The sequence below is a fragment of the Rattus norvegicus genome, chromosome 10, assembly GCF_036323735.1.
Source record: "Rattus norvegicus strain BN/NHsdMcwi chromosome 10, GRCr8, whole genome shotgun sequence".
Classification (NCBI taxonomy): Eukaryota; Metazoa; Chordata; class Mammalia; order Rodentia; family Muridae; genus Rattus; species Rattus norvegicus.
This window is the reverse complement of record NC_086028.1, coordinates 57,181,715-57,207,174: the sequence shown is the minus strand read 5'-3', so window position 1 is coordinate 57,207,174 and position 25,460 is coordinate 57,181,715. Positions and strand designations below refer to the sequence as shown.

The following is a 25,460-nucleotide window of genomic DNA, read 5'->3' as shown; positions in this document are numbered from 1 at the left end:
GAAATCTCCCTGTTTTTTTTGAGAGCCCAGGAACCTTCTGGAAAAGGCCTGTTATTTTCTCTGCTTCCCTCTGTCTTCTCTGTATCCTGCTCTTGGAGATCAGTCCCTACCTATTATTTTGGCTTGGAGTTTCAGAGGTGTCAGTCTACCATTGCTTGGAGCCCGGATGGTACAGTGTTGGGAGCATGTCATGGAGAAAGCTGTTCACCTCCTGCTGGCCAGGGAGCAAAGGAGGGACAGAAAGGGCCTGGAGGACCCAGAGACACTTGAAGGCCACACTCCTTCCTCCTATCAGACTCCATTTCCCAGCAGCACTGCAGCTTGGGGACCAAGCCTTCAATATGTGGGCACTGGTGGGACATTCAAGATCCAGTTTAGAGCAAGAGAACAAAGCCATCGGGTTGATGCACAACTCTGCTTCTACCTATGTGTGATTCCATGTCCTGCAGGCATTTAGGTCCCTTTTAAGCTGGTCCTAGGCTGCGCCAGCTCCCTATGGGTAGCTGGTAGAGGTGATAGTCACTGCCAGAGGATTGGTAGGATGGAGAATAAGCCCGAGTAATGAGTATTCGCTCCTGCTGGGTCCCAGCAGTGAGTGGCATGGGAGGGGGAACAGTTGGGCTCTCCTGCTAGGCTAGGGTGATGTTTTGCTTAGGGAACCAAGCACACAAGCGCTGACCTTAGCTTTTGTCTCTGTAGCAGTGTGGCGTACGGTAATTAGAAGGGCTGATCACGATCTGTGATTTCCAAGACTATGATTAAGCAAAAATAGCCTCTATTCTTCAGCCATCAGAATGAGCCATGGTGAGCTGGGTGGGTCACCATCCCAGAACTGGGGCAGGCAGGGTGCTGGGAGCAGCACTGTGGTAGTTGCCTGCCTCAAAGGCCACCATTAAACAATGTCACAAAAACAACTTACTTACCCTAAGTCTGGGCCTAGTAGGAACCCAGCCTGAACAAGGCCATGCAAACAGAAACAAACAGGTGGTGGAAAGAAAGAGGCTGCTTGATGATCAGGTCCCTGGGCCCCTTGCAGGTGGCTTCTCAGGAGGAAAAACTGGGAATCCTCCAAAGGTCAAGTCAGGAGGTGGTAACATTCCCAGAGCATCTAAGATCCTAGCTCCTCTAAGGACTTGCTCAGGGAATTACGCTTCCCAGAGGAAGAGGGGCTCCTCCCTGAACCTGGGGTCTCAGGGGACTTGAGCAGCTCAGAGAGGGTGTGTAGCTGTGAGCACCTGGGATCATTATGCCAGCCCCTGAAAGCTGAAAACTTCTTTTAGTTTGATGGAAAACAAAGTAACCCTAAAATAGCAGGTCATGCCCCATTCAGCAAGCTGTGAGGTAGCCATCCTGGTCTAGGTAGAGCTGAGGAGACTGGCCAGGAGAAGTGGCTACTGAGTTGGATTTTGCAGAATACACAGTTTTCAAGTTTGTGAGGGGAGGAAAGGCTCAGAGACACAAAGCTGGGCATAAGCAAAGGTGACAAGGAGTGGAGAGTACTTTCTTGTGGGAGAGTGAGACCCAGTGATCTTGCTTATTGTGGGAGGTTCTGAAAAGGACTAGGTTTTGCTGGGTGTGGTGGTTCTTCCCTATAATCTCAGGATGCAAAAGGCTGAGGCAGGCTGGGCAGTGGTGGATCACACATTTAATCCTAGTACTGCGGAAGACAGAGGCAGGTAGATCTGTGAGTTTGAGGCTAGCCTGGTCTACAAAGCAAGTTCCAGGACATCCAGGGCTAGACAGAGAAACCCTGTCTTGGAGGTGGAAAAAAAAAAAGACTGATACAGAAGAATTGCCAAGGAGTGGTAGCCAGCCTGGGATACACAGTAAGGTTTAGTCTCAAAACAGCAGTGGCAACAGTAACAATAGCAACAAAGTAAAGCCTTATGGACTACAGACAGACAGACAGGGCAGCCTTAAAACTACTTTCCTGATTGTTCACAGAGGCCTCAGCTATACTGTGGGTGACTGTGGTCCTGGCAGGAAGTATTCAAGGGACCAGAATCTGCATCAACCAGGCAAGGTCTCCTGGTGGCTGAGAGTACAACTTGTATGGGTCTGTGCATCCAAGGAAGCAAGGCTCTGTCCCCAAACTGCAGAGAAAGTGAGACATTTCCTGGGGGTGATGCAGGGGAGTTGATACTGCAGATGTCCCTATCCTGCCTCCAGCCCTCAGCTCTCATTCCTACTGATCTGAAAACTGCTTCAGCACCATCTATGGCCAAGATGCCATGCACATCCACTAATTCTATGAGTATCGTGAGGGCCCCAGGGTGGCTGACACCAGGCAGATGGAGGCTGAGGGGGCTCCTAGATCTATGTCACCAGTGAAGATGCAGGATTTAGCCTCCACCTAGTAGAGGGCATGGCGCCTGGGAGACAGCAGGACCCTCATGTCTTCCCACCGAGTTATTTATAGCCACACAATGGTAATTTGTGGCAATCACAGCATTTAATCCTGTAATCACACTGCAAGCAGGCACCCAGCCCAGTGAGGTCGGTGAGCCTGCCAGGGCTCGGGGAGGGACTTGGCGGCAGGGCAGGGAGTGTGGAGGCGGTCCTGTCCCTATCAGCCTCCAGCCCATCTTGTCAGCCATGCCCCCCTCCCCCGCACCCTAGATAATAAGGATAACAATAGAGGCTAACAGAGATCACAGGTGTCATATTACACGCCTTGTTCTAAAGCCCCCTTACCCATAGAGACTCTTATCGTCACTGCGGCTCCATAAGGGAGCTATAATATGACTGTGGCATTCCTGCTCTCCTGAGAAAACAGGCTTAGGTCACACAGCCGATAAAAGCCATGTCTCGGTTTCAAGGCCTGTGGTTTTGGAGACCACAGGCTCAGAGGTGGGGATGCCCCATCTATCCCCCTCCTCACTGTTGCTATTGACCTTGGCCAACTCCTCCATCGCTTGCTCCAGAGGGGCAGCCATGCTCAAGAGGCTACAACTTCGTGCAGGTGTTGGCTTCTTTCCAGACACCCTATCCCCGTGACAAATGGTTTCCTGTTGTAGAAAGAGAAGACTTGAGCAGTGGATCTGGACTCAATTTTCAGATGCTCTCTGCATTTTGCTTCTTCAGGGAGGGATAGCCTGCAGCTTCCATCAGAAGGGCAGGGTACCACCTGGTCCAGTGCTATCATCCATGGAGGTGGGGCCCTCTAGTGGGGATTTCTTGGCTTTATTTGTTTTCTGGCTGGCTCCAAAGACCTGGGATCTGTAAACTCAAGATTTTAGAGTTTACTCATCTGTAAAATGGGACCAAGGACAAGAGCCGTCTAAATTGAGAAGGCAGCTGGGGAAATGGCTCACTTAACACATGCCAACCCTTAATAAGGCTCAATGAAGGGGGCCCATTCCTGTGGTCGTTTACTGCCATCCTGCCCTGAGTGCAGAACCCAGGCCTCCCCTATTCAGGCTCAGGGCCAGGTTTTTTTTGTACTCAGAAAAAGACAGAAGGGCTAGAGAGAAGGATGGCATTGGTCTTCAATCTCAGCACCCAGGAGGCAGGGACAGGAGGATGGAGAACTCCATGCCAGCCTTTGCTACTTAGGGAGACCTTGTCTCAATAAAAGTCCAAAATGAAAGTGTGAAGCCAGGGTCGGGAAGATGGCTCAATGAGTAAAGCCCTTGCCATGCAAGTGTGCATGTCTGAGTTCGAATCCCCAGAGCTCACATAAAGCTGGACACGGTAGACCATGTGTCTGTAATTCCAGCGTTCTTACTGCGAGATGGGAAATTGATAGAGAATTCCCAGAAGGTTGTAGGTAGCCTTGTCTCAAACAAGGTGAAAAGTGAGGTCCAGTGTCTGAGGTTATCTTCCTACTTCCGCATGCAGTCTGTGGCAATTGTGCATGTATGCACATACAAAGCACACACAAGAATGCATGCACACATGCATGCACTCATTCATCTATAGCGATAATGACAAAAACAGATAAGCGAATTAGAAGGCGGCAGGCAGAGCCAGGCCTTAGGAGTGCTTGTCCTGGCCTCCTTCTCATGATAGCCAAACTGCCCCATTCGGGAAACGATTTTCATCCACACTGAAGCAACTCTGAGCTCACAAGGAAGTTGCCCCTACCCCAGGGTTCAGAACTGCTCTTCCCCAATGAGAACAACTCCTTGTCTAGAAGTGTTTGCAGATAGTTCTCCCTGGACCAAGCTGGGGAATGCTGACCCAGACCTTGGTTGGCTAGGGATGCCTACAGAGCCATGGGAAAGGCCCCCACAAACATTGTAGAGGTCAGAGGGCAAATACGGGAGGGTTATCCTCATCCAAAGTCCACTTCTGAGCAAGAAGGTGAGTTCCCTATCGACAGAGCAAACAAGTGCTTCACAATCCAGCGGTGAGTTTCAGGCACAGAGACAATAGTATCCATCTCCTGGGGGAGGGGAGAGGAGTCATGGTGGGCTGGATGAAGGAAGGGCTCTTGGGGTGGCAGGCATCATTAAGTAAAGGGTGGCTATGAGATGTCTGAGATCTCTTTCCATAGGAGAGTCTGATTAGTCTGATGAAGTGAGGAGCACGGGCCTTAGATCAAAGATTGGCACATTATTCTGGGAAAGTCCTGAGAATAAATATCTTAGGGTTTGAGGGCTGAATCTGTTGCCACTATTGAAGTCAGGTGCCGCAGTGTGAAAGCAGTCATAGGTGATGTGCACATGGATGAGCTGCCTGTGTTTCAAAGAAACTTTATTTACAAAAAAGAAGCAGCAGGGTTGGAGAGATGGCTCAGAGAGATTAAGAGCACTGACTGTTCATCCAGAGGTCCTGAGTTCAATTCCCAGCCACCACATGGTGGCTCACAGCCATCTGTAATGGAATCTGTTGATCTCTTCTGATGTGTCTGAAGACAGCTACAATGTATTCATATAAATAAAATAAAAAATCTTTAAGAAGCAAGCGGCAGATTCTATTCTTAGCTATAGACCCCTGTATTAGAGCAATGGGAGCTGAGGGGCCCCAAAAAACCCTTGGAGGTGTTGAGTTAGGCAGCTAGCAGGAATGAGAAGAGCAGTTCTGTGTGACCCCAAAGCTCCTAGTCGATGCCAGCATCATCCCAGACGGTGGCCTTCCCTTTCTGGGTAGTCACCTCCCCCTGGTCATGGTCCTATAGTTCAGAGTCCTGCTATCCCACTGAAAGCATCGACCAGATTTCACTGTTTTGTTTATTTGTTGTTTGTTTATTTGTTGCGGCATATTAGGCAATTGCTCAACCTTTGAGCTGCATCCCCAGTCCCAAGCAGATATTTTATATAAGAGGGCTGGGATGGCAAACTTGACACGTTTTCAGAGTGTTCAAAGAGCACTTGTTCTTGTAGAGTTCAACCGTGAGCATCCACATGGTGGCTCACAACTGTTTGTATCTCCAGTCCCAGGAGATCTGATGTTCTGCATTCTTCTGACCTTCGTGGATAACAGGGACATACATGTTACACACACACACACACACACACACACACACACACACACACACAAAGGCAAAATACTCATAGATGTTAAAAAAACAAAAGAAAACCACCACCACCACCAATACCACAAACCAGGTTGGTAAAATGGTTCCACAGATAAAGACACTTGCCACTAAGCCTAACAACCTGAGGTCGATCCCTGGACCCACACGATCAAAGGAGAAACAATGACTGCTGTGGGTTGTCCTCTGTATGTGTGTATGTGCACACACATATACAAACAAACAAACAATGTAATAAAAGGAAAATCAGCAACAGCCTCTCCCCAAAGCAGGAAAACAAAACTGAAGATGAAAAATGTCTAATGAGTGCTGGATTTCCACAGCAGTTAAGGCTGACAAGTCCTGTGATCTGCCAGTCATACAAAGCCTGTGAACTATAGTAATATAGTTTTTGTCTAAGCTCAGAGGCCTGAGCTTTTGGGGGAGCTAGGGATGTAAGCCCTTAACTCCAGCCGGAAGGTGGACATTCAGAAACATAATATCCTAGGGACAACACTATGACCATTCCAACCCTTTTGTTAGGCTCGGGCCTCAGCAGAAGAGATGATGTCTGCTTACCCCAGGGACTGAATCTTCTCAATTCAGCCCCTGGGGTCAGAGTTAAACTCTCCTGGAAGCTCCTTAAAGGCCCATCCAGGAGGCATGGGACATCTTTTAGCTTGGTCACACTTAGACGAAATGAACCACAGCAGCTCTCCAACTGTTTTCAAGGGGCATTTGCCTCGAGTTCCTGGATGTCATAGGACTCTACCAGGACTGCCATTACTGGTGAAGTAAAAAGGACAGCTCTTTCTTAGGCTATCCTGTCTGTGATGGTTGGCCTCAGTTTGGCCCTTTGAAGGGCTAAGCCATTTTGTGTTGTATAGGCTCAAGAGCTGGAGGCCTGGACTATAATTCTAGCATCCCAATAAACCAGGACCCCTCCCAGATGCTGCCAGCAGCACCTAAGGAGCACTAGGGTAGTGGGAGCCTGCTACATCCCTTCTCTATCCTTTCTGCAGGAGAACTATATCGGGTGTCCCTTAGAAGGCAGAAGTTCCCAGCCCAAGGAAGCATTGAGATCCACGAAGATGTCGAGGTGCGCTGCATTTTGGAGGCATCCGGCCAGCATCGTAGGAAGAACCCTAGGAGGCTAGACAGGCTGCCTAACTTCCATCCTGTTCTTCTTGGCTGTATGACCCTTGGGTAGCTCCCTGCTGTTCTCTGGGCTTCAGGCTCCCGTAGGCATAAGAGTCACTCTCGACTCAACTCTCTGTGCTGTCCATTGAGGGTCTGGCCCTCCTAGTAGCTTTCGGGATGCACCACAGTCCCACAGCGGTTGTGGAATGTCAGCCGTAACCCCCCTCTCCTGAGTGCCTGCTGCTTGCCTGTCTCTATCCCTGCCATGTCCCTCTCAGGAAGGCTGCTCACAGCGCTCCTGCAAGACACATGTCCTTCTGCTGGTGCTGCATGGGGGCAACGTCCTGGACACCGGCTCTGGTGACCCTTCCTGCAAAGCAGCCGACATTCACACTTTCAGCTCTGTGCTGGAGAAGGTCACGCGCGCCCACTTCCCTGCTGCCCTGGGACACATCCTCATCAAGTTCGTCCCTTGTCCTGCCATCTGCTCGGAGGCTTTCTCGCTCGTCTCTAAGTGAGTCATTTTGGCTTGTCTGCACGGTCTGAGTTCGGTGTGGGAGGTGCGAGATGAGGGATACCCTGCCTTGGGGGCACCTGCTGAGGCCTGTCTGGTGTCGTCAGAATTGCTGAGAGCTTCTCTAGTGGGATATGCTCATTAAGAGTCTTCTGTCAGAGACCTGGGGATGCCAGGATCCCTGTGCTAGCCTAGGTCCACTTCCCGTGCTTGCGTTTGAATGAAATAAGAAACGGGCTTTGAGAGATTTATCCATTTCCCCAACTAACCAGAGAATGGAGCTGGAAGTCACACCATGGCAGCTTCACTCCAGAGAACTGCCCTGTAGGGATAGACGCTCTAAGGAAACTAGCCCAAGGCACTCTGGCACTCAGTCAAGGAAGTCTTCCCAGAGAAGTCGACTCCCATGTCATCGTGTGGCTAAGCGTATTTCTTCTATGGTCAGCCTGGTCTTGATCCTGGCTCTGAGAGCTTGGGGAATTGTGTCACTGCTTTCTACCTCAAGACCCCCATCTGTAAAATGGAGGTGATAATGTTATTAACGGGTTCCCAGAGGGTAAGGGCGCTGGTGCTGGTCTGTGGGTCTAAACCCATCGCAGCGCTCGGGAAGTGTCCGTACAGATCGGGGTTGTCACTGGCTGCAACAGTGATATCCCAGGACCACACTTAGCCTCTGTTTCCTCTTGGTGGGCAATGTCCTGTCCTAACTCACAGCAGGGGAAGGTTGCTACATCAGAAGCATGGGCTGAACACTAGGTTACTTCCTGCAAGTGCCAAAATGTCCTTCCCAAGGTGCACAAGGGTGATAGTGAGGGACAGGCTGAGAGTCCAAGGGCTCTGTGGGAACTGGGTCCTGCCGAGACATTCATCCACCATGCCAGGACTTGAGGGCTCCAGTGTCCCAGTGCCCCAGGTGTCACTACTGAAGTGGCTGGAGGTGGGTACCTGGAGCCCGTTGGACACCTGCTTTCTTTCCCAGTGTCTGCAAAACAGGCTTTGTGCACCTGCAGGGCCCACGTGGCCTAGAAGACATTATTGCTACTAAAGCAGGGAAGCCAGACTTTTCCACAGGTGGGGTGAAAGGGAGCTATTGGCACCCCCTTCTCACGCTCCCCTCATATGACCTCAGAAGGTCCTTCCTTCCTTCAAGCTTCTCCTCTAGCCTTTCTTCCTCAGGGTACACTCAAGCTCTCAAGAGAAGGGAAACGTGTGCTTCCAGGGACTCCAGTGTGGGATGGCACGAGAGCTCCATCTCTCACTTCCAGTGGCCCAGGATCTAGCAGGGGTTGGACTTTCCCCTTCCTGCTCATTCTCTGAATGGTTCTCAGAGCTCAGAGGCTGGTGCTCCTGAGTTCCCAGGATGCCCTCAGGTGGTTCTCTACAGAGACAGAAGACAGGAAGCACGTTAGGTCTGTGGCTTCCCAACTTAGCCAATTGCCCCAGTTCTCCTGTGACCCATGTCAAAGGCAAGATGTGCAGGCTCCCGTGGAGCAGCAGAGTGGGTGGGGCCCTGGAATCTGCTTAGACAAGGGCTTGCTACTGCTCTTCCGCTGTAGGATTAAGGAGCGGCTGAGCTGGTGGTAAGGCTCCAGTCCCTCACACTCACAGCAGTCCCAGAGTTAATCTTGTTGGTCCACAATCCATCTCAAGATCCCTGCCTCTCACCCCCAGCCCCCAGGATGGCTGACCTCCAGAACTGGGTCATCCCTATCTCCAGGAAGATGGATGACCCTTTGTTTGAGGGGACAGCAGGAGAGAGCTTACCTCTCCCCCAGGCAGCTTTTGCCAGGGCCATTAATCACCAGTAATCACTGCTGGGAGGGAGCTCCTTCTAGGCTAATTAAAATCTCTCTGGCTGCAATCGAGGCTTGTTTCCTCTAATCTGTGTTCTTTGGAGATGAGAAATGGTTGGTGGGAACCTGCATGGCACACTGCTAGGACACTGCCACCTGCTGAAGGTGCCTGAGTCCTGTCACTTGTCCTAGATTCTGTTGGTCCAGTCTGCTCAGAGCGTTAGGCACTCTGGAACTAGTCATATGGGGTAAGGGCAGGTTGATGGCCTCGGGTAGGAAGTTCTCAGACTTCCTCTGTGTCTGTTCTAACCAGTCAGGCCCAACAATGCATCAGGGTTAAGGGTGCCAGGGGACAGAGGCAATTTGGGTAGGGATGGGAAGTCAGGTGGGTCTAAGCTGCCTGGAGAGGGAGGGACATCCTAGGAGAGAGATGGAGGGACATAGTGCCCTCTGGGAGTGGAGTTCTGTAATGCAGGTCCCCAGCCCTCTCTGCAAAACCGACGAAGCAGAGGATATGCCCCCTGAGCACAGAACATAGAACATACCATCAAACAGACACGCAGTTAGGTGGTGTCACCTTTACACCGGAGCCGTTGTCCCAGCTCCCTTCTCAGTTTCCCAAAGCCTCTCTTGAGAGTCTAACTTATCACCTTCCTCCTCCAGGAAGTCTATCACGATTCTGCTTGCCCACACTGTTCTACATTAGCTAATTTTCTATCTTCTTTCTGAACTGGGATGTCTTTAGGCTCCCAACAGACAGCATGGCTATGCCACAGCACAGGCTGGCATGGGCTGGCATATATGGGGTCAGCATAGCCTTGAGTCCTTATCTTTTTTCCCCTTGTCCCATTGTGATTTGCCTCAATGGACCTTTCTTGGGTCGTTAAATGTCTCTGGAGCTGGGCATGGTGCAAGGAGCCCAAAGGCCGGTGCCATTCATTTCTTGGTCCTGGTTAGGCTGACTTTGGGCCCCCCTGTCTTCAGCCTGAACCCCTATAGCCACGACGAGGGCTGCCTCAGTACCAGCCAGGACCACGTTCCCCTGGCTGCCCTTCCCCTGCTGGCCATCTCCTCCCCACAGTACCAGGATGCTGTTGCCACTGTCATCGAGCGAGCCAACCACATCTATGGCGAGTTTCTCAAGTCCTCTGATGGGATTGGCTTCAATGGGCAGGTAGGGCATCTTGCTTTCTCTCACTCTGTGCCAGCTGCCATCTAAAAGGGGAGGGATCTGCTGCAAGGATCAAGGCAGGCTAGATTTGTAGCATCTGAGATTGAAGGAGGCTTTTGATGGGGAGGAGGTGATCCCCATGCCCTGATGTGGAGTCTGTGCTGACCCTTAGCTAGTCTGACTCCCTGACCATTGACCCCAAAGGAAATCTATTGTCAAGACAAGCCTACCCTCCATTTGTGCTCTAAGCAACTCACTAGGACAGATTCCTTATTCTCTCGTGGGAGCATGCCCATACTGGGACTGGATGTGGAGCGAGAGGGCTTCAGCAGGTAAGCCTGCAACCCAGTTGTACCTCTGTAGGTGTGTCTCATCGGGGACTGTGTGGGCGGCCTCCTGGCTTTCGATGCCATCTGCTACAGTGCGGGGCCCTCAGGGGACAGCCCTGGCAGTAGCAGCCGGAAGGGGAGCATCAGCAGTACCCAGGTATGGTCAGGTCAAGCTGGGGGATGGTAGAGGGGGATGTCCCTGTGTGTGTCACATTGAGAGCAGAGGATCAGGTGGCTCTCCAGGGAAGGCAGTTCCAGGGGTTCATGTTGGCGTTGTGGCACCTATGGTACAAAGGGTTAAATGGGAATAGCATGCTAGCACAGGCCAAGAAACAGAAGATGCATGCTAATGTGTGTCTCCCTAGAGAGCTGCCCAGTTCTTCACTTGATGGTCCATCCCTGTGGCCACAGGAGGTGGGCTGTGTGTAAACCACCAATTGCCACCATGAGCACATGTTTGGTGAAGGGGGGTTCACCTATGCCAAGGGGAGGAGGCAGGGCCCTAGAACCCCTGTGATTGCCACATGTTCTGCTCAAGGACACCCCTGTGGTGGTGGAGGAGGACTGCAATCTGGCCAGCAGCAAGCGTCTTAGCAAGAGCAACATCGATGTCTCCAGTGGAGTGGAGGATGAGGACCCCAAGAGGCCATTGACCCGGAAACAGAGCGACTCCTCCACATATGACTGCGAGGCTATCACCCAGCATCACGCCTTCCTCTCAAGGTAACCCTCCCCCAGCTGCATCACAGCATCACAACATCCGTGAGAGTAAGGACCTTGGCTCAGAGTCACCCACCAGCAGGGCCTGTGACCAGCCAGTCATCCTGGACACTTCTCCCGGGGACTCACGGATAGCATGGGATTCCTGGAACCAGGGCCACTTGTCATTGGTCCTGTATCCACACCAGGGAATTTTCTGTTTGTCTCTGCTCTTTTCAAACCTGTAGACCCAGGGCGTGGTCTATTGCACCTCTCTGGGCTTTGGCTTCCTCTCTGCGAAAGGATAGGGCTGCCCAGCCACTTCTTGAATAGCTTGACCAATCTAGTGAGGCCACAGAGAGGGGTGTTCTTGGTGGACTATCCCAGGGTTCATACTTACTGTTTCTCAGAGAAGTAGAAGTCATACCATTGGGCCCTGAAGAGCTGGGGCAGCAGTCTGCTCTCCCTGTCCTCACCTCGGTGTTGTGGCCATGACAAACCCCACAAACTACCTTTAACTTTCTACAAGAGATGGCTGTTGAGAAGCTAAACAAACCACCTGCACATTTATTCAGGAGTGAAATGAGCACTGAACATGGGCCTAAATTGGTGGTGGGGGAGGGGCTTTTTCCTTTTCATTCTTCTTCAGTTCTCTGCTTTCAACCCTTCTCCACTTTCCTTTGTTTGCCTCCTAAGTTGCAAGTATCATGGCACCATCAGAACAGTATTTATTTTACATAATTTGTATATAGTTTTACTAAAACACAGAAAACCTCTTACACTGGGACCTTCCCCCCAAATAATTAAAACAAATTGGTAAATATTTTTAATGTAGCATAAAATTGGGCATTAACTACTTTCTTAATCCAACTAATTGGATATTTTGGAGGGTTTCAGTTTTTTGTTGCTATAAAAGGCACTACATTGGATATATATTTTAAAAGCTTATTTTTAGTTTTACTTATGTGTCCGTGTGTCTGTGTGTCTGTGCATGCAAATACCTGCTGAGGCCGGAAGAGAGCGTGGATTCCCTGGAACTGGAGTTGCAGGTGGTCGTGAGCTGCCTGAGGGGGTGGGGACCAGTTGTCTGCAAGAGCACAATGCTCTCGACCACTGAACCAGCTCTCTAGCTCCTACACTATGGACCTTTGTGCACAAACACGAATGTATCTGCTAGACTTACAGTAATCTTGACTTACCTGTGGTTTGTATACTGTGGTTTCACGTACTTACGGTCGGCCAACCACGGTTTGAAAATACCAAATAGAAAATTCCGGAAGTAAATCAGTTCTAAACTGTAACTTGTAAACTCTGAAAAGCAGCATGATGAGGTCTCGTGCTGTCCTGCTCTGGGCACCAGTCACTCCTTTGTCCAGTGCATCCACTCCATCTACGCTGCTTACTCACTACCACACACAGCCAGCATTCCCCTCTGGTGCCAGGGAATCAGATCCACCGTCATGGCGCCACATAATCCTTGCTTTACTCTGTGAGGGTCCCAAAGGCTAAGGGTAAATGACTATGCTGGCGATTTGGATATGACAAAGAGAAGCTGCAGGGTGCCCTCTCTGAGAGAAAATGTGAAAATATAGTATTTCGCAAGATACACCTATATAACTTTTATCACATTGTATTATTATAAGTTATTTTATTATTAGTCATTCTCTTAATGTGCCTAACATATAAATTAAACTTTCTTCCAGGTACATTAACTTTAGGAAATATATGCAAAGGGGTTGGCCTTCACAGTGGTCTTGGGATAGGACTCTGTTCTTCCTGCAGATGGATTCCTGGAGGTGGGATAGGAGGTTGCAGGCTCTGTAGGGTTATGAATGTCAAGGCCCCTCTATCGAGTCAGCCTCTGGAATAGCATCCAGATACAAAGGAGGGTTGAGAGATGAAAACCTCAACATTTCTGGTTCATCCGTGAAGCATCGCTTAGGAAAGCCCAGATCTGAAGAGCCATCAGTCAGACATCTACGACTTTAAGTAGTGAGCACAACACAGCCAGCATTCCCCTCTGGTGCAGGAACAGATGGCTGTTTCTCTGGCAATTAAGTAGTTGGCAAGTGTCTAGGGACCATGCCGTACATGGAGTATACATAGTTAAACCTCATCATCATTGGCTGAGAGAGCAGGAGGCAGTGCGAGAAGGCTGCATGCTGGTTCACTCCTGAGGGTGGAGCCTTGCGTGCAACATTTTAACTGTTATTTTGTAAGTTTTTCTCTAACTTGAGGATTTTAGATGACTTTGTTTTCAGGGGATGACTGATCTGTCTTGTCAACCTGTGTCACGGTTTAACTATTTACTGGCTCTGGTGCTTGTTGGAAGACCAGGGAGGCAGCCTTGGCTTCTGTGGCTAAACACAAGCTAGATTCCTTGGGGTATCCCAGGCTCTTGGGATGAGAATGAGGGATCCCACTCTAATGCATCTGTTCAGGGGAGTGGGGAGGTGGGGCTATTTGCACCTGTGCCTGCCTGTTGCCTGGAACATGAGTTACGGTTAAAACCCTGCTGCTAACAGCACCACCAGCAGCCAGGCTCCTCCTGTGGAAAGTGCAGGGGTTTAGAGTGGCTGTTACAAACAGCATGCAGGGGTGCAGGATGTTCAGATGCTCTCCAGGGCTCAGCCAGGTTGTAGCAGGTCCCAGCTACACACATTGCTTAAGCATGATCTGCGGCTGTCTGGCATGGCAGAGTAAGTCCAGGCGGTGGATGCAGGTGGCCTGTAAAATCTTTCAGACTCACCACCTGGCCCATGCAGAAAATGTTTGCTGAACTCTGCTCCAGCCAAATGTCAGCCCGGATGGCCAAGGCTAAGTCATGAGCCCCTGCGGATGGTGTCAAAAGTGGTCTCTGGTTCTGAGTCCCATTCCAGTAACAGAGGGCTGGGCACCCTGCCCTTGGAATGTTTCTGTGCTGCTAGGCGGACACCCCCATGGTCCCGGCTCTCCTCTGACCTGCCGTCCCCCTCTCTGGCAGCATCCACTCCAGTGTGCTGAAGGATGAGGCCGAGGCTCCTGCTGCTGGCACACCCCAGCTCTCTGAGGTCAGCCTGGGTCGCTTTGACTTTGACGTATCTGACTTCTTCCTCTTCGGCTCACCCCTGGGCCTGGTCCTGGCCATGCGGAGGACAGTGCTGCCTGGGATAGATGGTGGGTATGGGTAGGCCAATGGCTCAGGGGAATCAAGCTGGGGGAGTGGGAGGGTGGACAGAGTGATGGAGGCAAGTTGGATACAGAGAAATGAAAGAAACTGGGGAGAGAAGAAGCAGCTTTCCCAGGTTGGGCAAAGATGAGGCAGCTCGGTGGACTTCACTGTCCCTTCCATGGGCCCCTAGATTATTAATCACTCCTCCGTCCTGTAGTCATGCCCCATGAGAATGTAGGCCACAAACATTCACCCTATCACAGCAAACCCTCCCTCCCTGTGTCCAGCAGACTGCCTGCAGCCACATGGGTCTCAGAACCTCTCTACCAACACTAGCACTGGGACCTTTGCCCTGTAGCACCTTTCCAGCCCCTACAAAGCAAGCACATGATGTCATTTGATGACCTTACAGAGAGTCTGAGGACAGGAGTTCAGACTGTCATTCATTGCTCTCCGTTGAAGCTCTGAGGTGAGGAGCTGAAGCAAGGAGAGGCAGAGCTCTTGGCCAGTCTCTGTGTTGCCAAGGAGACTTAGAGTGCTTCACACCCTAGCTCCTGACCTAGGACTGGTGGGAGGCAAGGGCTTCTATGGAGACACCTGCTGGCCAGTGTAGGAAGTGCTTCGCCTATTCTGACTAGCCTTGAGAGCGCCTGATCTCTCTAGGCCATTGTCCTAGCAGGAGGGACTTGGGTTGGCTTAATAAATTGGGTAGTGGCTGAGTGGTGGTTAGAGGAACTTAAGGAAGTATCTCGGTGTGAATAGTGGAAGAAGACCTTGTGGTCTGAAGGAAGCCTTGTTTGAACACAGAGGAAGGAAATAAGCGAGTTTGCCGATGTTCATCAGGGCGGCAGCACAGTTTATGTACAATGGTGCCAGTAGGTGGGGCAGACTGGAAAGGCTTTCAGTGCCAAACTGTGCCTTTTGCTTTCTGGGGAGTGTGCTGGCTAGCTTTCTGTCAAATCGACACAAGTTAGATTCATCTGAGAGGAAGAAACCACAATTGAGTAAAGGCCTTCACAAGATTGGCCTGTAGGCAAGACTGCGTCATTTCCATAACTGGTGATCGTGTGAGGGTCCTGTCCCTGGGTGGGTGGTCCGGGGGTGTGTAAGAAATCAAACTGAGTGAGCCAGCCAGCAGCATCCTCCACGGCTTCAGCTTCAGTTCCTGCCTCCAGGTTCCTGCCTTGAGTTCCTGCCCTGACTTCCCCCAGTGATGGTGTGTGACCTGAGAGTTGTAAGATGAAATGAACCCTTTCCCCCTAAGTTGCTTTTGATCATGGTGTTTTGTCACAGCAATAGAAACCCTAACTAAGGTTGGTAGCAAGGACCCAGGGGAGGTTCTTGGTTCTCGAGCAGAAAAGAAAGCTACTCAAGCTTCATTTTAGGGAGCCTTTCAGAGCCATTAGAAAGGGGCTTTGCATGTATCTGAGTAGGAGAGAAGGCTACTGAAGGCTGCATTCAAGGGAGCCCTGTAGAGCCATTAGGAAGGGGCTTCTGCATGTGTCTTCTTCCCACTCACCCAGGTTTCCAGATGCGTCCTGCCTGTAGCCAGGTCTACAGCTTCTTCCACTGTGCAGATCCCTCTGCTTCACGGCTTGAGCCACTGCTGGAGCCCAAGTTCCACCTGGTGCCTCCTGTCAGCGTGCCTCGCTACCAGAGATTCCCCCTGGGCGACGGACAGTCTCTCCTGCTCGGTAGGTCCCGAGGCGTGAGAGGGTGTTGAATGGAGGCTGGTAGTTCTGGGGATGTGCATTCTGCCTCAGCCTCTCAGACTGTCAGCTATGGGGTGACTCATGGGAGCAGGGCTGTGCTGTGAGAGGCCTGGGCAGGAAGCCAGCTGGCTTCAATGCCCTAGAGTAACTGCTTATGACAAGGGCCTCTGTGCCAGGCATTGGTGCCACCCCATCCACTGGCTGGCTCCCATTTGAGCTTCTATGACTAAGGATGGAATAACAGTAGAGTTATTGATCTGAGGACAAGTCAAAGGTGCCTGCCTAGGGCTATTTCCTTGTGCCCACCCTAGACCCTGCAAAGATACAGCAGAGTGTGTCATCCTGGGATTCATGGAAGGGGTAGCCTTTGGCCAGGGCTTGGAGGAGGGTTGTATTGGAGTGACAGAGATGTTGGTTAGTTCAGAGAAGAACTAGCTTCTAGGTTCAAAGGAATATGTGTGTGACTGGGTATGATATGGCCAAAGACAGGCCCAGCATTGGTAACCAGTCTTGGCTCCATAGCTCCATATCGCCATTGGGGAACTCTAGCCCAATGGTTTCAGAGGTCAGAGATGAGGAGATGCTGTACCCATAACTCATTTCAGGATTAGAATTTACCCGTCCTTGCTCCTCATCTCAAAGGGATATATTTGTTTAGGACTTCCATGAGGAAGCAAGGCTCCAATGCCTACTTCTGTTACTTCGATGTTCCCTCTGAAACGGGTTCTCCGTTAGAGGTTCTCCCCCACCCCCAGCTTGCCAGCTGAAGTCATTTCCATCTACTTTCACCTCAGCCATGTGCCACTGTGGGTCAGGGAAGGAATTTGATGAGAGAGGACATGGTTAGGCATTATCTCATGACTTCAGCTAGGCCTGAGGGCCAACTTCCCAGGCTTCCCTGTAGTGTTTGGGAGATAGGGTGATGCTGAGCTCACCACATATGTCTATATCACTCACACTTTGTACTCTGTGTGTGGGTATGGGGTGCCTGTGGCCTGCTACTCCTGGGCTGGCTTCTCTACATTTCCAGTCTCTTGCCCAGCATGGGGCTGGCACTAAATAAGCCACTCTGTTGGATACTCAGTGCTTGCCCTGACCTTGCAATTCCCCCTCCAGCTGATGCCCTGCACACCCACAGCCCCTTATTCCTGGAGGGCAGCTCCCGGGGAAGCCCCCCGCTTCTGGATGCCCCTGCCTCGCCCCCTCAGGCCCCAAGATCCCAGCGCCCAGAACGGAGGCTAAGCGAAGGCAGCTCCCATAGCGACAGTTCAGAGTCCTCGGACAGCCTGGCACCTATGGGTGCCTCCCGCAGTGAGTGAGGTCTTTGGGGCCCAGCTTGCATTTGAGGGACAGGGACTTTCTCTGGGGGTGGTGGGCCCACAGCGGGGCTACTGTCATAATGACATGATGACTGTCATGATGGCATTCCTGTCTTTGGGAAAGTGGTGGGGATAGGGGACGGCGTTGGGTGGAGGGAGGACTTATCTGGTTTCCCTCTGCGTCCTCACTGATTTCCTAAGCTGGCTAAGCTCTGATTCAGGATAGAGCCCTGAATGTATCAGCTAGGACTATGTTTTCTCCATCTCCAAACTCGTTGCTGGATATTAAGCCCAAGGGCCTCCCTCATACATGCAAGGCAAACATTACCAGCTTCAGCTTAGCCTTATTTCTAACCTTTGAGTCTGATTTCTGATTTTGAATGGAGCTTTGACCTCTGACCATGGCCCATGACTGAGTTTTTGACTTCATGTGCATTCTTGACCTCTGACCCTATACAGGCCTCTGATTTCTGATCAAACACTGTGCCCTGACCTTTGCAAGCACAGACTAATTTGTGACCTTACAGAGAGCCCTCGGGAAATTACTGTGGAGCTGTCCCCTGGGGTCCAACTGTGACTGTCTATAAGGGGCTGGCCTTCCTCCTTGTGACGAGTTGGAAGCCCATATCTTAGTGGTGATAATCAGAGGGGCTGGGGAAAGGGCAGGAGTCACCCCCGATCCAGCTCACCCTGTGCATGTGCTGTGGCCCCATGCTTCTTGGCACGTCATCACTGAGCCTGTGCCTGCTGGCTTTTGGCCATTCTGTCCTCACCTTCCTCTTGGCCCCACAGTCACAGCCAAGTGGTGGGGAACCAAGAGGATTGACTATGCTCTGTACTGCCCGGATGTCCTTACCGCCTTCCCCACAGTGGCCCTGCCCCACCTCTTCCATGCCAGTTACTGGGAGTCTACTGATGTGGTTGCCTTCATCTTGAGACAGGTACTGTGGCTCCCTTATTGGGCCCAGTCTGTTGGCCCCTCTGGGGAATCCCAGGCTACTCTTGAGGCCATGTGGAGCAGTTGGCCTCTGACAGGGGCGGGAAAGCACTGGGGTATGGACATCAAGAGAAATGACAGGCCACAGAGGGGATGCCGTTAAGAACCCCGACTTTCTAGATAATGAAGTAGGACCTGCAGATGAAGCTATGTCTCTGTGACAAGATGGAGGGTATGGAGTGATGCATACCTGGTCCCTCTGGGTCTTAGTGTCTTTGTCTTTAAAATGGAATGGCAGGAAGTCCAGAGCCTGGGGGGTAGTGGGGGCAGAGGGTTGGGGACAGTTCTGAAGGTCTGGTGTGGTCTTACCTGGGTATGGCAGGAATGTGAGCAAGGAAGAGCTATCAGCTGACCTGTCCTTTGAGAAGGGAGCTCTGGGGTTGCCATTATGGGGTCCAGGAGAGGAGCCTTAGTGTCCCTAGGAAGCAGAGAGTATACAAGCCCAGTCAGGACATGCACGAAAGTTTGGACTAGGTGCAAAGGGGTGATAACATGTGGATTCAGTGTTAGTTACTTCTGAGGTCTGAGCTGAGGGAAGGCGCTAGCTACATGGTCCTGTCTTTCCATTGAGCAACCATGGGAGTGATTTCCTAGGACTTTGGCAGAGGGGATCTGGGCTGGGGGAGTCAAGGCTGTGTGTCTGCAGGGTAAGACATGGGGTAGGTGCTGGGGAAGTAAGTCTGGTGCTTAGGGAAGATATCTGGACTGGATATCTGGACAGGAGACAAAAATGTGTTGCCACCAGACCTTGCATAAGGATACCAATGGGGTCACCACAGAAAGCAGTTCAGAAAGCTCCTTGGGGGAGACAGGGAAGATCCACTTGAAGGAGTGGACGCGATCATCCCCATGGGTTGGAGGAGAACCTGGAGTAAGTAGACAGGAGAGATAGAAGTCCTAGGGACATGGCAGAAGTGGCTTCAGTGGAGGGGACAGAAGCTTTTGGGGTAGACAGAGGAGGCAGGTGAGGATGTGGAGATGGAGTGAAGAAGTCTTATGGGGAACTTGGTGCCATGGAAACTAAGAGGCATGAGGGTATCCAGGGAGAGAGTGATTTTATATGAAATGAACAGTGGTAGGCATTTGTGGATGTTGAGGAGAATGACCCAGCAGAAAAGGTCTAGACCAGAGAAGTGGGACTAGGAAGCAACGGCCTGGAGAAGGGGAGAGTTCGGAGTCAGGAGTCCATGGCTCCAGCTGGTCTTAGGCAAGCGTCACCTGTAATATTATATGGAAGGCAGAGAACAAACGAATGCTAACTAGGCAGCTGCAGGATTCAGGCACGAAGGTCAGAGGCTGCTCCCAAAGCAGAGGAACCAAGGGGACAGTTCTCTGGTTCCAGCTGTCCAGACAAGTGTGAAGGGAGACAGCTCCCAGGGCTGAAACAGGGTCCTGCACAATGTAGGAGGGAGGTCAGAAGCAGGCCCTGGCTGGCAACCATTTGGCGAGATGGAAGGACAACGCACAGGAGAATGTGCCACCAAGCCCCTCCTCGCTCTTGGCCAGGTGATGCGTTACGAGAGTGCAAGTGTGAAGGAAAGCACTGGTCTGGACCCCACAGCTCTGAGCCCCGCTAACCCCCGGGAGAAGTGGCTGCGAAAGCGAACCCAGGTCAAGTTGCGGGTAAGCTGGCTGCAGTTGGGTTTGTTGGGCAGCTGACCTTTAGAGCGTGGGCAGCCATGTCCCAGAGAAGAACCCCGGTTTGCCTGGTAGAGCTCATCTCCGTTCTAGCTGGGCCGAGGGCTTGTATGAAGGAGCAGGTGTGAGCTCCGGGGATGGCAAAAGTAGGGCAGCTGTGGAATGCTTGCTCCATGCCAGGCTTCTGAAAACGTGGACTTGACACAGAAGATCTTGCCTGTGCCCAGGGCTCTCAGCTATTAAGTAGGACTTGGGATGAGCCTTGCCACAGCAGAGATGTGCACACCAGGATGAAAATGGATAGGATTGCCAGGGTAGGTCACAGCAGGCTTCTTGAAGATGGGGCTCCTCTGTGGGGACTTGGGGATGAAGAGGATCTGGGAAGCACACATCCTTTCATTCTCTCAGCACACTGCCATCATTGCCTACTCTGTCTCAGTCCCTCTGCTGGGATGGGGCACAATTTGAGACTATACTGACACACTGTTGCCCTGGTGAGCAGCTCTAGTGTAGGGAGAAAGATCAGTAAGCAGGGTCCTAAAAACAGTCCTAAAAGGCAGAGTGACTAACGCTTCATGAATCAACTTTTTGGGGGCATGAAGATACTTATTGAGACATAATTCACCTATCACATAATTCAGACATTTACAGTGTCAAATTCAATGGATTTTAGTATATTCACAGTTGTATGGGACGGGACCCATGGTCAGTTTTAAAACATTTTGTCACCTCATAAAGGAAATCCCTTTCCCTGTAGTCCTCTTCCCTTACACGCTGCCGCAGACTGCTCCCTGAGTAACCAGTCATCCAGTGTCAGTCTCTGCAGACTCCCCATTCTCAGAATTTAATGTAAATGATGTCACACATGTGTTTGAGTCTGCCTTCTCTCACTTAGCATGATAGCATAGCGACCCTCATGATGTGTCATGTATAGGAACTTTCCCTGACTGGATACTATTCTACTGTATCCATAGGTTCTGTTCATCCAGTTGTCAGTTGGTGGGTATTTGGGGTGTTTCTGCCTGTTGTCTATTTTGAATAATTTACATAATCATGTGCACCTTTTGTGGACATATATTTTCATTTTCCTTGGGCATAGACAGGGAGTGGTGATTCTTTTTTTTTTTTTCGGAGCTGGGGACTGAACCCAGGGCCTTGCGCTTCCTAGGTAAGCGCTCTACCACTGAGCTAAATCCCCAGCCCGGGAGTGGTGATTCTATACCTAATCTCAAGTGTGCCTTCCACAGAGGCTGCCCCATTTTATTCCCACCAGCAGTGTTTGAGGGTTCTGATTTTGGCACACCCTCCCCTCAGCATCCATTGTTGTCTGTGTTTGTGACTCTGGGTATCTTAGTATGTGATGACCCCATGACTCAGGCTTATTTCCAAGCACCCGTCCATCCTCTGCACTGCTCCGTATCACTTAAGGTGAAGTGCTTAAAGGAACCTCCAATCCTACATTAGGGCAGGTCCCATGGTGGGGTTTCTCTCAAGGACTGGTGTCAATGAGTTCTGTAGAGGTGTGTTGGGCTGAATCACTTGGCCCTCAAGTTGAGAGAAGGTGAACTTCACATTTTTTGGGAGCCAGTAGGAGTAGGGGGATGGAGTTGAGTCTCTCGCTGGGGGATGAGCTGGAGTTTGAGAAAAGGGATGTCAGAAGAAGAGGGGGTAGGAGGGGCATCGGGAAAGCAGAATGCAGAGGCACTCCTGCAAGGCTTGGCTCCGTGTGCCACACTCAGGATTTGGAGTTCAGTGGAAGGTATGGGGTGCTGGCCAGATTGGGTCAGATCTGTGTCTTGTAAAGGACACAGAGGATCTGTCTGGAGGCAGCCCTGAAATACAGAGATTCATTAGGAAGCTTCTACCAGAGTCCAAATGCACTTATGAGCATGGCACACACAAAGACTTGACCAGTATGAAGTATAAAGTTCAACAGATTGAGGGACAGAGATCTCAAAGGCTAGCCTGGGCATGGACAGTGGGGGCTAACACAGGACTTGGGGCTGCAGAATGAATGGGGCAGAGCTGAAAGACAAGGGCACTGAGGTATGGAGGGAGGGAATGATTCACCATCCATGATGTTTCGAGTATCCTATGAGGGGCTGAGGCTTCAGGGACAGGAGACCTGGACGGCAGTCAGCTGATCAGTGTGGATGCTCTGGTCGGGCTCACAAGCTCGCCTATATTATTCTTTCTATTCTTGTGCATGTGAAATTTTCCATTAAAAAAAAAGGACCTATGTAATTTGGCTGTTTATACAGAAGGAAGAACCAAAGGTGACTGGGTAGTTTCCAGCTCAGAAATCTAAAAATGATCACCAGACTGTAAAGGCCAGTTGTCACTTCAGAGGGTGCGCAGAATCAAGAGCATGAGGCACACCTCTGTGGGCAGCCCAAGGAGCAGTTTGGTATTTCACAGTCTGTTTCTGGTATTCTAGTGTAGGAAGCTCATGGGACAGCTGACTCAGTTGGGCCACACCCTGGAAGCCATCCTTTAAATATAAGGCTTTAAGGACAAAGCAAGAGTAAGCCTTTGTCTGCAAAAGTTGAGCTGGGTTGTTTCTCTTTGTCCTTGCAGAATGTTACCGCGAACCACCGTGCCAATGATGTAATTGCTGCTGAAGATGGCCCCCAGGTCTTGGTGGGGCGCTTCATGTATGGCCCTCTTGACATGGTAGCTCTGACTGGAGAGAAGGTACCAAGGGTTGAGCATCTCCTCCTTGGCTCACCTGCCCCATAGGACTCATAGGACCTCAGGGCAGAAGAGGTGACAGAAGCCTCTGTGCCAGAACACAGCACAGGGAGCACTCCCTGATCACCAAATCAACAAGGGATAAAGGGACCTTGATACCTCCAAAGAGGTGGGAAGCCAGTGTGGCCGCCACACAGAGGGAGGGTGATAGAAAACTCTAGGATACAGCAGGTAGGAACCTGTGCCCTGTGTCTTAGCTGTCAAACATGCTGTCCTTCAGTTTGTAGCAGGTTCCTTGCTCTCTTCTCTGGCTGCAGGTGGACATCTTGGTGATGACAGAGCCATCGTCAGGCCGCTGGGTCCACCTGGACACAGAAATCACCAACAACAGTGGCAGAATCACATACAATGTGCCCCGGCCCCGGCGTCTGGGGGTTGGTGTCTACCCTGTAAAGATGGTGGTCAGGTAGGGCCAGGATGTGTGTGAAGACATGCACACGGTGGACTTTTGGGGTGACCTTCCCATCCATGTTTGGCTGGAAGACAGAGTTTATTTCTGTTTGCATGGAGGGAAGAAAAGGGAGGAGGCCACCAGCCATAGTGCCAGGAGATGCCACCAAAACCCTGACCCCAGACTGACTGATTTCAGCTGCAGGCTGACCTTGGGTCGATACCTTTCAGGGGTGACCAGACCTGTGCGATGAGCTACCTCACGGTGCTGCCCCGAGGCATGGAATGTGTTGTGTTCAGCATTGATGGGTCCTTTGCTGCCAGTGTGTCTATCATGGGAAGTGACCCCAAGGTCCGGCCAGGGGCAGTGGATGTTGTTCGGTGAGTGTTACCTCCCCCAAGCTTCCTCTAGGACTTCTGTGGGTCTCTGGTCCGAGGCATTGCAAAGTTCTGGCTTTTCCTCCTGTTCACTGGGGGTTTGGGGGAGGATCAGTCTCTTTTGTAGACTTCAGCTCATTCGCTTGCTCCTCCTCTCTCATTCTTCTGTCTTGGTCACCCCTTCACCTTTCTCTGAGGTCAACTCCAGACCAGGCTCGGGTTTGGGTTCTGTGTAAAGATTGCTGGTGGTGGGAGAGTCCTAGACCAGTGGAGGAAAATGAGTCACAGGGATGAGACATGGTCAGTGGTAACAATAGAGGCTGAGACCCCAAGACTGGATAGGAAAGGGAGCTTGCAGAGGCTGGCATAGGGACTATGCTGCCTTGCTTGGGGAGACAAGCTGGGCTGACCGCTAGGCTCCAAGAGACAGCCTTCCTCCAGCTGTTTTCTGGCTCCTAGGGGTGTCCTGGAGAGCCTGCCGGGAGGGGAGCTGGTTTGTCTCACATTGGCGATGGGGACTATGGTCTCCTCCGCTGTGGCTCCTACCTCTTTCACCACAGTACTGCCACAACTTGGGAGTTTCCAGAAATGGCTTTTTATGAGCCCAACACAGACCCGTGTGTCTGGGGGACCATCTTCAGTCTCCCAGCATCCCTGCAACACCCACACTGTGTACTGTCATAGTTTCCCAAGCAGTCAGATCACTGTCTGGCTTTAGAAAGCCCACTGTGGCGATTCACGTCTGGGCTTATCTGTACCCTGGGCCATCCATGGAAAACAGAGTAGAGAACCAATTCTGTCTGGGAGGCGGGGAGAGTTTTCTGGAAGAGGGATCCTAAAGGATGAAGATGTTGACATGTTGACTGTCTAGAGGAGGGTCCAGAGTCAGGAGCACGGCTATTACAGGGGACCCCTATGTGGATAGGGAAATCCCACTCACCGGGGCAGAGTTCAAAAGCAGAGGGAAGCCTTGAAACATTACCTCAGCAGTAGGGAGTCAGGTATGGTTAAGCAAAGGAGCCACAGGGCTGGGTTTGTGGTTTACAGAAATCTCCATGGAGACAGTCAAGGATGATGATGAAACCAGCTCTGCCAGGCACACGATGTCAAACTGTTTTGGGATCAGTGCCTTTATCCTTGAACCTCCCATGGGAGCGTTTGAATGATTATCTCATCTGTAAGATGGGGAAACTGAGCCTGTGGGGTGTGTGTGTGTGTGTGTGTGTGTGTGTGTGTGTCTAGCTCAAGGTTGCACAAGATCAGGCCAAGTGGGAGGACCAGAGGGAAAGTGGCCATTAAGGACTTTGTAGTAGTTCAGGGGAAAGATGGGGCCTGAGTCAAGGACCAGGCACTGAAGGTGGGCGCAAAGCCTGTGGCCTGGGGGCATGGGCAGCTGTCTTGTCAGTGGAGAAGGTGGAAGCAGGAGAGGGAAAGGGGAGGAATCAGGTAGAGCTAGTCTTCACAGGCCACCCAACTGTCCACCACTCACCAGGGGCGAGGACTTGAGAGCCCCCTTACCATTACTGCTGGATTCTCCGAAAGGCAGCAGCAGTCAGGGCAGAAACCTGGGCAGTGGGTGGCCTGTAGTGGGCCGAGCTGGACCCAGCCCTGCCATCTCACCAGGCACTGGCAGGACCTGGGCTACATGATCCTTTACATCACGGGGCGGCCGGACATGCAGAAGCAGCGGGTGGTGTCGTGGCTGTCCCAGCACAACTTCCCACAGGGCATGATCTTCTTCTCGGATGGACTGGTGCACGACCCACTAAGGCAGAAGGCCATCTTCCTTCGCAACCTCATGCAGGAGGTAAGTGTGAGCCTGCAGGGAGGTATGGAGAACAGGACTGCGGCTACCCCTACCTGAAGGCAGGGCCTAGAGGGGCATTCATTAGTTTCCAGCGGGGTTAACCCACGACTTTCTCCACGTTCCTCCCCTTCTCTTACAAAGATAAGGAACTGGGCTTCGAGGTTCCTAGCTGGTATAGGGAGGGAAGCACATTTTGTTGAGAGAGTGTGCATT

The 25,460-nt window shown here is 51.4% G+C and overlaps 1 protein-coding gene across 4 annotated transcripts in view; it reads left to right on the top strand.

Annotated features, from left to right (window-relative positions):
* Pitpnm3 (PITPNM family member 3) overlaps positions 1 to 25,460 on the top strand; it is a 91,957-nt gene that overhangs the window by 58,012 nt on the left and 8,485 nt on the right. For 2 of the 4 annotated variants that reach the window (XM_039087319.2, XM_063270035.1), the window contains 14 exons: positions 6,481 to 6,557; positions 6,877 to 7,112; positions 9,890 to 10,079; positions 10,440 to 10,562; positions 10,944 to 11,128; positions 14,088 to 14,260; positions 15,779 to 15,949; positions 17,084 to 17,278; positions 18,079 to 18,227; positions 19,790 to 19,906; positions 22,499 to 22,615; positions 22,930 to 23,078; positions 23,294 to 23,443; positions 25,064 to 25,247. In XM_039087319.2, the coding sequence (XP_038943247.1) occupies positions 6,481 to 6,557; positions 6,877 to 7,112; positions 9,890 to 10,079; positions 10,440 to 10,562; positions 10,944 to 11,128; positions 14,088 to 14,260; positions 15,779 to 15,949; positions 17,084 to 17,278; positions 18,079 to 18,227; positions 19,790 to 19,906; positions 22,499 to 22,615; positions 22,930 to 23,078; positions 23,294 to 23,443; positions 25,064 to 25,247 (2,216 nt within the window). Of the gene's footprint in view, positions 1 to 6,480; positions 6,558 to 6,876; positions 7,113 to 9,889; positions 10,080 to 10,439; positions 10,563 to 10,943; positions 11,129 to 14,087; positions 14,261 to 14,288; positions 14,725 to 15,430; positions 15,950 to 17,083; positions 17,279 to 18,078; positions 18,228 to 19,789; positions 19,907 to 22,498; positions 22,616 to 22,929; positions 23,079 to 23,293; positions 23,444 to 25,063; positions 25,248 to 25,460 lie in introns of those variants that run through there. The other 2 variants (XM_039087320.2, XM_063270036.1) reach the window with 2 other exon arrangements.